The sequence below is a fragment of the Varroa destructor genome, unplaced genomic scaffold, assembly GCF_002443255.2.
Source record: "Varroa destructor unplaced genomic scaffold, Vdes_3.0 BEIS01000005.1, whole genome shotgun sequence".
Taxonomy (NCBI): Eukaryota; Metazoa; Arthropoda; class Arachnida; order Mesostigmata; family Varroidae; genus Varroa; species Varroa destructor.
In genome coordinates, this window is record NW_019211458.1 from 12,048,794 (window position 1) to 12,062,379 (window position 13,586).

Sequence of the window (13,586 nt, forward strand, 5' to 3'; positions counted from 1 at the left end):
TCATGCTGATACCGAACTAGATGCGACTGGCTTTTGACTTTGATATAATTTAATGGTAGCTTAGCCCACAGCGGCCAAGCTTTTTAAGAGTGTTTTTTAGGTGATAGGTTTTCGTTGATCTTGTTTGTGATACAAACCTGACCGTACATAGATAAATCACTCGTTAGGGTTCGAAGAGTTTGGATACTGTAATACTAATGGTGCGCACTTAATTTCTAGGCAGGTAATATCTACTGTCTCACAACCCGGTACATCGATCTGGTTAGTTAACCGGTTTATGGCACCATTGATGGCTTGCATTGCCGAGGCGGTCAACGTGTAATACGTGACATGTAATCATGACTGATATCAAAAGTGTATTGTAAAAATCGAAATGCCCAATGAACGCGTTCTTCTAAAACGCACTTTGCTTTAGCCATTTTTTGGTTTCATGTATTGTTCAAAAAATCAAGGAACAACTCTCATTTAGGCTGTTCGGATATCGCAAAATATAGCGGTGTACCGCAAGAACATGCAGAAGCATTGCTCTAGTTGAAATCATTTGTAAAGTGACCCAATTCTATATATGCGTACCTAGAAAACGCCATGTTGGCTATCCGACAGCCTATATGTCGGAAACATTTTTGAGACATATTTGTGCATTTTTTAAAAATCAATTCACGAAGATGTATTAATGGGACAAAAGACATTACAAAATATCTATATAACGTTTGCTCTGAACTTTAGAATAGGCAATAAACGAGATATGTCTGAATCACTTAACGCCACTTAGACATCTATGGTAGGCCAACGGAAAGCGCAACAGGCATCAAGCCAGCTTTTGTATGTTCACCCAAAAAATGTTACACCGAAGTGCCTCATTTGGCGATGTCTAGTGAAGTCGACAGTCGGACGCGCTTATTAAATGACTGATCGTCACTTTATGTCAACGCCGCGACGCCAGCTACACTCGCTTAACCCGTATAGGGAAAGGCAGCTGGGATGACGGCACTCGAAGGCACTACAGGATCGCGCTGTATAGGGAGTAGTAAACATCTCAGACAAGATTGAGAATCCATGAGAATTCTGAGAAAGTGGCTTTTCCGTTTCATATATTCCATGCAGCAGAAAATATATTTTTAGAAGTAACGCAGTAAAGATCTAGTTTCATAAATGATATGCACTAGCATAACATTTCTGCCCGCTAGAAAAGTATTATCCGAGTCAACTTAAGAATCCATCGTTGGCAGGATTTGTCCCGATTCCAAGACAGCTGTGGCAGTATTTGAAATGGTCCTGGAAGTAATACGTTTCCGGAACGGTAACAGAGACTGAACTAGTTAGCTTCGATCCTACATGGGCTTTGATGCAAAAGCCATTATGATTAATCACAATCTATTGTTCGTGCTAATCCAATATGAACAACCTAGTAAACTGCTGGGTTTTTCGGGTTTATATAACAGTTTAAGAGACGGCGTGGGTAGAATCCCGTATTTCCAACTGTAAGGTCTGAGATCCGATTTCGTTAGTTTTTCAGAGTATTGGATCTTCAAATTTAGCTTAGCGCTTTTCTTTGATTAAGCATACTGTTAGGGATATGTCCAATATTGATACCTAATATGTCACGGACATTATTACGCATCGTGCAAGTATGAGCGTTGAGAGTTGTCAGCCTTTGCAAAGGGAGACCAGCACGGCGAGCTGATCTTCTCAAATCTTACTCCAGTCATTGCAATTGGTATTGGACGCACATAGTAAAGTGATAGTAACAAACAGTGGTAGATTTAGAGTTTTACCGCGTATAATTCGTACCAGCATCTTAGTGCATTGGGAAGCATGTTATTGAATAAACGTAGCCAATAAGCAATAGTCATACGTGATAACATTGTGTTTAGGCAATTTCATAGGGAAACGAGTGTACTTCACCAAGCCGGGGTTGTAGCAGCCCTTAAACGGTACATTGTGACCCAACTCGGAACAAGAACATATATAATCATCTCTGACTCTCTTTTAATCGCTGGCGTTCTTTTAGTGATAACAAACGTGTAACTTGAAATATCGATGCATTGCCAGGCATTGATTCTAAGACCAATACGGCTGTGTTTCCTACTCCTGGTCCAATATCTCTTACGGGAAAAGTGATAAAATGGTTATTCAGTTGACACAGAAAAAGAAAGCATACTGGTATCCTCTTCGCCTATCAGGACAAAGCAAGCCTATAGCACACAGTATAGGAAAGAGCTCTATGAATACCGACCCGTCTTTATTGAATGCGCCACTTAATTGTGTGACGTTACGTCGTGTGTACACGTGGTCAGACCGCACGGTGATTTGTTTGAGTACGTGATTTTGGTGTCTATATATGAATATTGTTATGGCATGTAGCATTCTTCGTAATGGGAACGTACATCATCGTGAAGCCTGCGGTTGCGCGATACAGTCCTGTACTAGACGCAGTTTTATAACATTTAATCTATAGTAAGTACAACTTACGTACCCGAAGTATGTTGAACGATGTGCAGAAATTATATACAGACACTCTTTCCATGATAGCAGATATATATGTACGTTTATGTTCATAATACATCTCTGAATTATCAAGTTAGATGCGGCAAGTGGCCATACGAGTTAAGCAGCGTGCAATCTGTTTTGCAGTGGAAACGCCTTTTGCGTTTTTTTAAATCTTGTCATGCACCTCTCGTTGCAGATTTTTGCTATTCAAGCGCTATGTATATACGAAAAATGCGAAGCTTACATTTGATATCGGTTGCGCATATTAGCTGTTATTTGCGTTGACGCCCTTTCTTGGTATTTTTTTGTTTCGAGTCTCGAGGGTACCTTGGAGAATATTGCTAATGCGAGCAAAAAACAAACTTCAATAAATTTATCTTCGATTATCGGTACAATTCCAGGAACACCGCAGTTGCAAACACTATAGGCAGCGCTGCGTACTTACAAGCGAGAGCGTGGCGCAACGCCACCTCTCTTCACCCAAAGAAACTTGGTGAGCTTTTGGAGAAATTTTTAAAAATGCCTACTCCCAATGCCTTGAGGTACCTAAACAGCCTCTTTGGCCCCCAACTCAGACAATTCGCTCTCGTTAAGCTTTTACTGCAACCGCTGTATTTTATGCATTTGACCCTCGCACCATCTTTTCATGTCTCTACAAGGACGGGCGGAAGCGATCGGTAAGACTGCGGTAGCAAAAATTACCATAATATAGGTGGCTGCGCCAACCTTTGAAGTTGCTCCTATCCTAAGGTGGTAACCTTAGAACTCGTGCTGAACTGTAACGCATGGTTAATATTTACAGCTGCTGTACAAATGATCATGAATAATTTAGAGAAACTAACAGTGAAGCTTAACTCGACTAAATTTATGGTAACGGAACTCGAAATGAGGCTCACAAGCCGAAGATTTGGGATATTATGGTGTGCGTAGCTCACCGTGTAACTACTACGTGCGGTGTATGTGATATCGTGCAGATTAAAAACGGTGACTTGGCCTGTCTACTCAGAACGCAAACATTTGAAGCTCTTTCTTTTTTACTTTTGACAAAGTTAAATTACCTTTTTTTGACGTATACTTGATTACAATATTTTTGTGCTTTAACATTCAGCAAAAAGGACATATTGTCGTTTCCGTCACTGACACCCATTCCATAAACTGATAGCTTAATGGCATTTCTGTCATGACAACGCAAATACTACGACTACCATCACTTAATAAGTAACCTCTATTTAGCACCTGGTGCTAATACAATGCGGACAGCAGCAGAGCATTCATATGTCCTTGTTTTTTTGTTCTTGAACATGCTCGGTGGAAAACTGAGTTCCTCAATCCTCTAGAAAGAGACGAGGCCTGTCGTCTCTTTCCCTGCGCTGCGAAAGCAGCGCCTCCACGACCTCCTGCCCTTTCCACCATTCGTTGAGAAACACTCGTCAGTCCTTACCAATTCTTCGGCTTGAACGCTTCGTGTGGTGAGGGATTACGGTGAGAATCATCGCATGGCAAGCGCTACAGCGTGCACTACTTCTGACTAACTAAACAAAGATTTAGAGACATGGTATATTGTTGCTCGGTAGAGTTCACGATTTAAGCGAACCTGCTGTCTTCGTTATCGTCGTCAATGGAGTTGTATATGGGGACTGTTGGAAAGTTCACTACGTAGGTCGGTAATTAACATGGAATAATCGCAAATAAAGGTGAATTGGGACACATGTTAGATACATACTAATGCTTCTGAGATCCTCTCATCAGTGAGTCATCACGTGAAAGAAATAGGGGCGCAAGCGCCCTCGTACGGATACGCGCGGTTACTCTGTGTGAGCCATGTGATTCATTGTGCTGTTACGCATTCAATATATAATGAACAAATTTAATGGAAATAATACGACGTTTCGTTTATACGACTAAATGAAATATCAATATAGTTAATAATGTCAACTCGCATACGTTAGTGCTCCTACTTCAACGATGCATGAATTAACAAAGGGCGCCAGCTCATTGACAGTCACGATATCGTCATTATTAGTTGAGCTTTGTTGTACCCATCTGTGTCCAGTGCAACTTGGTGTAAACTAGCGGCTGCCTAATTTTCTATTGGATACGTTTGACAGAAGACATGCTCGTTATACTCGTGCGGTAAACGTGTCACACTATGCTCTCCATATGCTCGTCTACAGGGATATTGTTTATTAGCATTGTTCTAAAAGATTGCTGGCAGGCTTCCGGCTCCTGTAGAGAGCGAACATTCGTATCTAACCTGTAAGAACTCGAAGGAGTTTCGAACGTACGTGAAACGCAGAGTGCAAGTACTATACAAACAAGCAAAAAAAAAAACACAAGCGTTATTTGTTGTGTCCAAAAACGATGAAAGCGGTCTATCGCACGAAAACTGCCCCACGAACCTAAAAGGCCGATATCTATCAGAATCTGTTAACCATATGACCGACGATGGGTCATAAGTTGTTCATTCTTCTCATTCTATTCGATATTGGTGAGTGTGTTCGAATTTGGCAGACATGTAGAGGTCGCGTTAAAAACATATTTGTAACAATAGCAACACAGACATCAAAAAGCACCAGAAGTAGCTGGCGGGGCTGTACATTGAGAAAACAACAACAACAGACAAAATGGCAATGGAAAAGTAAGAAAATTGCAACAGTAGTATATTTGAATATGTCACTTTGAGGATTTTTGCGTCGTGAAGAATATTGGTCTCCTTTATCTGTTTTAAACATGTACTGTTATAGCCCATATAGAATCAAATTAGCGAGTTGTCATCACTCGAATGGTTGCTTAGAGAAGACAAGCCGCAGATTAAGAAACGATCGTATCTTTCCTTTTGTAAGTTTATAATGTACATAGATTCTGTTTATCGGCTAATCGTAGAAGACCGATGAGTAAACAGATCAGCTTAAGCAAAGAGACCACGTGTGGTTGTCAATGAGTCCGAGGTAATTGAGTCGTCCGACTGGTACATGTTTGGTGACGTAAGTTGAATATCTAGCAGGTGCGAGACAGAATGTACTTCTAGACATATATGTACTTCTGGTTGTCTATCCTGGCTGCAGTTCGTTGCGGCGCTAGTGAAGGCTAGCAGACAGGCTGCGGAGACCAGAAACGTATACTATGTATGGATGTTAACAGTGTCTAGTCAACTCTAATGGTAGGGGCAAGGACAGTAACAATGTGATATGAATACCGCTGTGGTTTCGAAACCTGGCCGATAGTTGGAATCTCTTCATCCTAAGGGATTTTCTTGCTTCCGGCAGTAGCTGGTGTACGAAGTCGGTAGTGATGGACTTTGCCGATGTTGTCATTGAACAATGAGGTGATGTTTCATGCCGATGCCGGACGTAGAATTCGAAGTATGTAATTTAATCAGTAGCACTACTATAGACTCGACAGCTACAGCACTGTCGATTCACGGCAAAACCCTTTTCTAGCACGTCCGATATACAGTAGCTAATTCTGAATATACAAGATCATACTACATCGAAAGCAATTTACGACCTCTGAAATTCAGGTGGTTAGAGGGGAGAACGGCCTTAAATGAAATAGGTTGGAAGAAAAAGAAACACAAGTTCCTGTTTGAAGCAAAAGGAGCCGAAGTGCATGTTTGAAGCGAGCAGACATCATAAGAAGTATAGGTACTACTCTACAAAGCATGTATATCGGATATATCACGGCGTGTATGAGAAAAATATTGTGTAACTAATAGAAGCGTTTAAAAACAATTTGCGCGCTTTCAGTGCTCCATCATATTTTGTAGGCTTTACGTTCAAAAACAAACAAGACCAATTAGTAATAATGATAAATCAACACATTAGAAACAGTGTGCTAACTGAACCTTCCTTTTATCGTTAGATGTTATTTTCGAGTTTGCTAAATTGTGAAATTGGTACTTCCGAATTCTCCTAATAGCAAAATGATCAGCACCGGAGTCTGATCAACTGTACGACATCTGTGCAACAGGATAAGTTGAGAAGAAGTCAAACGCCTGGTGTATCAGCTCTGGCGTAGTTCGAAAATATCTCGTCACAATGCTCGAAGATGTACGTGTCCGAAACATTGAGGTTATGCACATGATACGGAGCCTCTGCGACTTTTATGTCAGGCACACTTTATATGTGAAAACAGTGTCCTATAACATGCATGGCTGTTTGGCCTTTTCTTTATCCTCACCTTCTTGTCTATCTGCCTAACTTTTATCTAACCTATCTGTCTAACTTTTATGGCTCAATACTTACTTTCTAACAGATCGAGCTACATTAGAACTGTGTCAGTATTATGTGGACGGTAAGTTTTACAGTATGAATGCATCGATTGGTCATAGGAGTAGTGAATGTTCGAATAAGCTAAACAAATCCATGGTACATTAGCTGCATGTTAAGGCTGCTACATATCCATTAGGGCAGTCTCATATTCAGCAAATATATACACGACAATCGATTAACGTCCGGACTCTGTTCACAACCGGCCCACGGGTATATTGCTATCCTAGTTGCTACCTAGGCGCTTCACGTTTATATCAGCTCTTGTACATGTCGTACCAATCAATGCAGATATGATATCTAGAACCGATATTATGTATCCACGTTTTCAGCCGTTTATAATTTAGGGGATCTATTAGATTTTATTATACCAGCTTGACAGTCTGTTGATGTGTCGCAAAATTGCAAACAGGACTTACCGTTGCCTCACTTAACTTCCACTGTTGAATAAAAACCAAAGCGTTATTGCCGAATCGCTTATGTATGCCGCTTGTCTTATCCAACCTCGTATCAAAAAAAAAAAGAAGCAAAACACTCATCTCGAAATATCCTATGGTTATAGCAGGCACGAAATACATCCTTCTTTCTTTGCATGTGGCCTCTATGTAATAACTATTATTAAAGCATTATTATCATGTGTTGTTATTTTTTATCTTCTTCGATATCAGGCAACCTGAACGCGTCGTCGCTCAGGCGCCCGCGGCTCTCGATCGCCTAATCACTGGCGTAAGAGTGCAACGGCCGCTCATGTGCACTAGCTATCTACCTTCCTGATTTTGTCCGCTTCCCTCTTATCTATGTTGTATCGCTTTATAACAAGATTTTGTTTATTCGGTCGACTAGCCAACTCTTCCATAGTTTTAGCTTACCCCGTCTCCCGCCATCTGTGGCAATTTCAGTTCCGCTTTTGCTGCTCTTGCGGCCGGCGCAGCTGCAACTTTACGGCCAGTTGGGAACGGAACCACGGTCGTCCCGGACGCCGCAACTGTTTGTGCCTTCAGCGGCTGCCTCGGACCCACGGCCACAGCACCGTCCACATAAACTAAGTGGCAATGGCTTAATACGTACGGGTTGCTTAGACATTTTTCCGTCTTCTGTGCCTTAGTACAACTAAGGCCAAAAAAGCGTCTGAGAAAGTGTGTGAGAGAGAGAGAGAGAGGGGGAGAAGAGAGAGATGCGAAGCAGTACCAAGCTCTGATGGAAACGAGCGCACAAGGCAGACTGACACTAGCAAAATAAAGACAACAGCGAATACTAATACAGAAAGATGACGGGGCAGGAGAAGTATTTGTATTTAGCGTGAAATTGCTTAAACGGAATCCGATAATAGGATGGCACATGTCTGTTGTTCGTGGCAGTAGCAAAAGACGCACAACAGAGTTAGTCCTCTATTACTGGCCATTGCCTTTTCTATCTATCTATTCCGTGTCTATTTGGACCGATGACGCGTGGAGCACCGGCAAATCTGGTCGCGATACGTCCCTAACCCCTTCGTTTGGAGACGTTTGAAAGAGCCACCAGAACGGCAGAAATCCGTTGACTGAATCGGTGTGTCTCGACCCTATCTTTGTATCCGAAAGATTCGTGTATTGTTCGCCTTTTTCACAGGCTGCTCCCTATCGTATTTCTGGCTTGTGCATGTGCCGGGAAGAAATGGGACGGGGTGTGTATGCTACAACAGCGGCCAACCAGATGTCTACCATATCTCTTCCAATACGCTGCCAGTGAAACTGTTACGCGCTATGATCGGCGGCACAACAGAGGCTATTCCGTTTTATATCTCCCTTGTACCCTATCGTCTGTCCGCTAGTTCACTGCTGCGGAGGGGACAAGAAGGGGTTACTATCGAGGTAACTTCACTAGGAAAAACGGTACGAGGAACGGAATAAAGGATAGTTATACTTTGGACTTCACTTCGATAGTGCTAGATGGTTCGCCCAACGCAGACAGACAAGCAAGTCGACTGAGCTGACGACGACGGCGTACGACGCTGAAAGAACGTTAGTACACACAGAGAGAACAATAGAAATACAGGGAAATAAGGATAGTGGTTGGCGATGTGGTGACGACTGTACTCTTTGGTCGATCACTTTTGGGATGCTATGAGAAAGGCATGATCGCTGTAAAGAAGCAAGAAATTTAAAACGAGAAGGAGGCAGAAGCATTCAGTAACACCGTTATTCGAACTTAAGAACTGACCCAGGAAAAGCCTGCAGACCAACAGACCGGCAGGCTGTTCAAAGACTCCTTCAAGTCTTTCTCCTGGAGCGGAAGTATATGTACATCCATGTGACGGAATGTTGAGATTTATTAGCTCGGAGCCAGAAGGATCAGGTCCAACAACATTGGCCTATTGCTCTAATGGTATCGACTGGCCAGCAAGTAAGTTCATTGACGGTAAGAGAGAAGGTCAGCTTGCGAGTGAAGTGAGGCCAAATCGGGCGGCGGGCGGCGGGACAGCTAATGCACAGCAGTGAGTTTTGCCAAACGCTCATCTGAAAAAGGCCCACAAACTCAGACAACCATCCTATTGTAATCGTCTTCCAATGGTCAACGTCCACTTGTATTCGATAAGCTTCCGGAATCACTTTCGTTTTGGATAACAAACCCGATCCGTGTGATGTGAAATAATCTGACTGTCAGATGCAACGGAATAAACTTAGTGAAGTCGTCAGAGCTAACTGTATGCGCTTGAGTTCGCTGGCATGCAGTATTTGCTGTGAATGGAAGGAAACCTAGGACGGATTGCTAGCTTGAGTAAGTTTTGTGTTGGTGTCAGCGATTTCCGAAGTTATCTTTTAGATGACTTTGGAAACAGTTGATTTAGGAAAATTCATCAAAGGATCTGTAATGGATTACTTACTATATGAAATAAACGTATAAAACAGCAATGTCTGAGCGAAAGCGCGAGATGTTGAGCTAAAAATAAAAAAAAAGATTTTAAAAAACTTTATGCAACTTGTATATCACTCTTATTAGGTTTTTTTTTACGACGAAAGTATCATAGGAAAGGTTGTCGTGCTTGCAAAGTGTCCACACTGGTGCACCTTTGCCTTATAAGGATTTACGCTTGATTGAACGAGCTATTACTACAGTAAGTTATTTACATAACTATTGGTTATTGATGCTTCTTCACGCTATATCATCTGTCTAGCCTTAGTTCGATTCATATTTTCATTAAAAAAAATCTTCTAATAAACTTGATTTTACAGATGGTCTCATTTCCGAGACGGCTTTGATTAATTTCTTAAAAACTCTCACGTTCGCCTATGAGAACGCCTACAATGGAACCAACAATAGAAAAATTCGTATTGGATTGCACAATTCAGCTATTGAATTAGCTCATATAAACTGTTTTCTCTTTATGTGTGGGACAGTTTCAAGCAAGTCTAAGTTTATACTTGAGTTCGTGCAGTACGCTCGGCCAAGAAGAACATTTTCTCCTTTGCCTGGTTTCTCAAGCTTTCTATTAAAGAACCACACAAAGCGCAACTAGATTTAAATTCCTCACAGAGCCCGTCATTTCTACCGCAACGGTTTACATCACTCTGTCTACCCCTAGTTTATACCGCCATTGCTAAATAAATTCCTTCGCCGCCGGTCTGACTCACTCAGAAGTCCATGACTAAACCCACTGGTTTCGATCACGATGCAATCTCTCAGCGGCAATCCACCGTTTGGAGATTCCAAGGGATGCCATAGCTTTCGTCAGCAGTAATGATTGGCAATATTCACCATAAGCCAAACAAAACAGAAACGCGGGTGGCACTAACTGCGAAATCTGCCGACTGGGCCGCTAACGATAACGAACTTTTGAAGAAAGATGTATTAGAACGTGTAGTAACGAAGCTTCTTGTCAGGATCCACCACGACCTACAAATGGAAATGGTTTTCGCCGTTTTGCAAGGCGCAGCTGTAATGCAGGTTAGTTCAGTGCAGACGGTGTCCTCATTTGGATTTCTACTATCTCTCCTCATTATTTTCTCTTTCCCACTCTACGCGGTAGTGCTGTTCTAGGACGCTGCTGCAGAGAACGCTATGAGCGCGTTTTGGATAACTGCGTTGGTCTTTCGTGCCTACGATGCTGTCCTTTCTTTCTTTGTCGACATGCTTGGTGTACGATTCGGAGAAACCCAGAAAAGTCTTTCCCTCCCTTTCCGTCTTCAATAAGAAGCCCAATCGTTTTTTTCAAAGGGAATGGAAGTCGAAATTTTCCCTTCGACTCGAGAAGGGACGAAGAAAAAGTCTGTAGTATAAAAGCAAAGCGTGTATGGCCACCGTATGGGGCAGCCCATTTCTGAACCGCGTACCCCGCAAAACTCAGGCTGTTGCGACTACGATGTTGGTTTTGGTGGTCGGCTTCTCTGTTGCAGCCTATGTTAGTTTACTAGTGGTGTAAGGCGCTAGTCTCTTACTCTGCATGGCACAGAGGGGCTCTAGGGAGGCGTCGACAGCAACAAAAGCTTATATATGCGCAACGACGGAGTACTGAAGATATGGCCGGTATGTTATTGGACGGATAAGGCCTTAATAGCAGGAAACGGAAAAGAAACAAAGACACTGAGGAAAAGCTAGCTGCTTGCCGACTTTCTGTTTCAGGACTGTTAGTCGGTCTTCTTCGTCTAGCATCATTCCTGATTAGTTCCAAACCTTTCGAGAACTTGTCGGAGTAACGAAAATGATCAACTTATCCGTCGACTCGAGCAGCAGTAGATCCCGCGGTAATCTGCTCGACGAACGTTCTCAACACGTGTGTGTAAGTGAGATGAGAAATTTCAGCAACAGGCGGAAGTGCGTGCCCAGCGTATGGTACCACCCAGCAGTAGGCTTTCGAAAGACAACGGCCGGACATGAAAAGAAATTGTTCCTATGAATCCTATTCACAAAGATGGAGTGCTGAAGGTGTGGCTCGTATGTTGTGGGATGGATAAGGCCTAAGTAGCAGAAAACGGAGAAGAACAAAGGACGCTCAAAAGAAGTTGGCCGCTGAACAGGTTCTCGAGAGGGTTTAGAACTAATCGGGAACAATGCTAGGCGAAGAAGACCGATCGACAGTTCTGGAAAAGATAGTCGGCAAGCGGCCGGCCTCTTTTCAGAGTCTTTACTTTTTTTCGCGTTTTGCTACTTAGGCTTCATTTAAATTCCTGAATATTGTTCCCGTAGACGCCTCTCCAATCCTCCCATTATCATTCGCTCCCCATCGCCGCAGTCGGAGAAAAAGGGAACGGTTCGGATTATTATCAATGCAGATTAGTTAATACTTTCCTCGTAGGGCGGCACCCTAGTCGAGCTGGTGCGTAGCACCAACGGCCTGGAACGAGCGAACTCCAGTTGCCACCGCCGTTATCGCCAGCTTCGAGGACTCTCGCTTATTCGGTCTGATGCACAGCTCAAACTGCTGTGCGTAAAGCTCAGCAGATTCAGTGTCCGCAGTGAGTACCACTAATCTTTGTGAAAGTATGTGAGAGCATACGAAAGCGGAATATAATGATCTCGTGCTTAGCTTCTTTCTATCCTTCCCCCGCAGTGTAGTTCGTCTGCACAGAGTCGTCATGTTCCCCTCCCGTACGCTTTCAACCTTTAAGTTCGACGGAAACGATGGATCGCTAGGTAGCTGAGCGACCGAATTGAAGATCCGAGCAATTCAACTTGAAATAGAGTATCGTGGGTAGTCCGGAACTAGTATATAGGGCTTATGCAAAAGAGAAAAAAGCCGAAATAAGCCTGACATACCGATTTGACTCCTATTAACAATGGCGCCGGAAGTTCGATTGTGTGGCAAGTATATGCACACTTAAAACACTGTCGATTACCATCGGAGTAGCGCAACTGCTTCACATTCCGAGCATTAGCGGCTTCCTTCAGAAGTTCCTGTAAATGATCGCAAAATAATAGCGCATTTCACCTACAATTATCAAACCCTTTTGTAGCCCATAATCGGGCCAACTTGGTAATTGTTTACCGATAATTTTGTCAAGACCTATTGCAAAAATTAGTGTTAATTAATTCCTCTTCTAAAGTAATCTGCACAGACGGCAAAATCGTACTATACTAGACCTAGCTTTTAACGAATCCTGCTGACATGCCCCTAACAACATTAACCTTTTCAAAAAGATTAGGTCAAAAGGATTATGTGTTGCGAATGGAACCAAAAGGACAATTATTGCATACCTATTTACGAGCAGCAAGCAACTGGAAAACGCATAACGTAGAAGGTTTAAACAACAAACACTAGACGTTGAGGTGAAATGATGTTACACGGTTTAAAAACAGATGCTACATAATTTTCTCGAACTGAAAGACAAAACTAAGCTTTCACATACCGAATATATGGCAAACAATAAAAGTAACATAGACAGCTGAGTGTAAACTTTACGAAAATTTTGTTGCCAAACTATCCTCATATATTTTGTGCCGGACTATATGAGTTGCCATCGATGGGCCGCCTTGGCCAGCTAGCTGAATGCTACAAGTTTTACGCCGGCTACTGCCACTTAACATTGCTTCAGCGGTCCAGATCCCAGCGTGAAATACGGTTTCTGCGTGTTCTTAAGTTTAGTAGGCCAATACCTTGCTACTGTGTCGTGTCTGTTGGCGGTCAGTCTGAAGTAAGACCTATAAACGTTTCCTTATGTGAGCCTCTGCTAAAAGTTATCGCAGAGGTTATCACAAGAATGAATCTGCTAAACATGTATATATTATGTATAAAATTAGGTCAGCTGAAAAATCTGTTCGGAATCATTTTAGCTTCTAGCTGTGCGCTCCATTAGCTATTGACACGTGCTGCGTCAATGGTACTCGTCCACGACTGACGGCTATTTCATCTAT

The 13,586-nt window shown here is 42.6% G+C and overlaps 2 protein-coding genes across 12 annotated transcripts in view; one reads left to right on the plus strand and one right to left on the minus strand.

Annotated features, from left to right (window-relative positions):
- The window catches only part of LOC147755281 (uncharacterized), a 52,129-nt gene that overhangs the window by 37,721 nt on the left and 822 nt on the right, over nt 1-13,586 (minus strand). For 2 of the 5 annotated variants that reach the window (XM_086989785.1, XM_086989783.1), the window contains exon 2: nt 12,492-12,629. In XM_086989785.1, the coding sequence (XP_086845911.1) occupies nt 12,492-12,629 (138 nt within the window). Of the gene's footprint in view, nt 1-4,003; nt 4,143-4,974; nt 9,254-9,621; nt 9,678-12,491; nt 12,630-13,586 lie in introns of those variants that run through there. The other 3 variants (XM_086989782.1, XM_086989784.1, XM_086989781.1) reach the window with 3 other exon arrangements.
- The window catches only part of LOC111251006 (adhesion molecule nephrin-like), a 111,466-nt gene that overhangs the window by 9,257 nt on the left and 88,623 nt on the right, over nt 1-13,586 (plus strand). Inside the window, exon 1 of one of the 7 annotated variants that reach the window (XM_022807124.2) lies at nt 4,135-4,978. The exons of the other annotated variants lie outside the window; for them this stretch is intronic. Coding sequence (XP_022662859.1) covers nt 4,936-4,978 — 43 coding nt within the window. The 5' untranslated portion in view covers nt 4,135-4,935. Of the gene's footprint in view, nt 1-4,134; nt 4,979-13,586 lie in introns of those variants that run through there. 7 annotated transcript variants of the gene reach the window in all.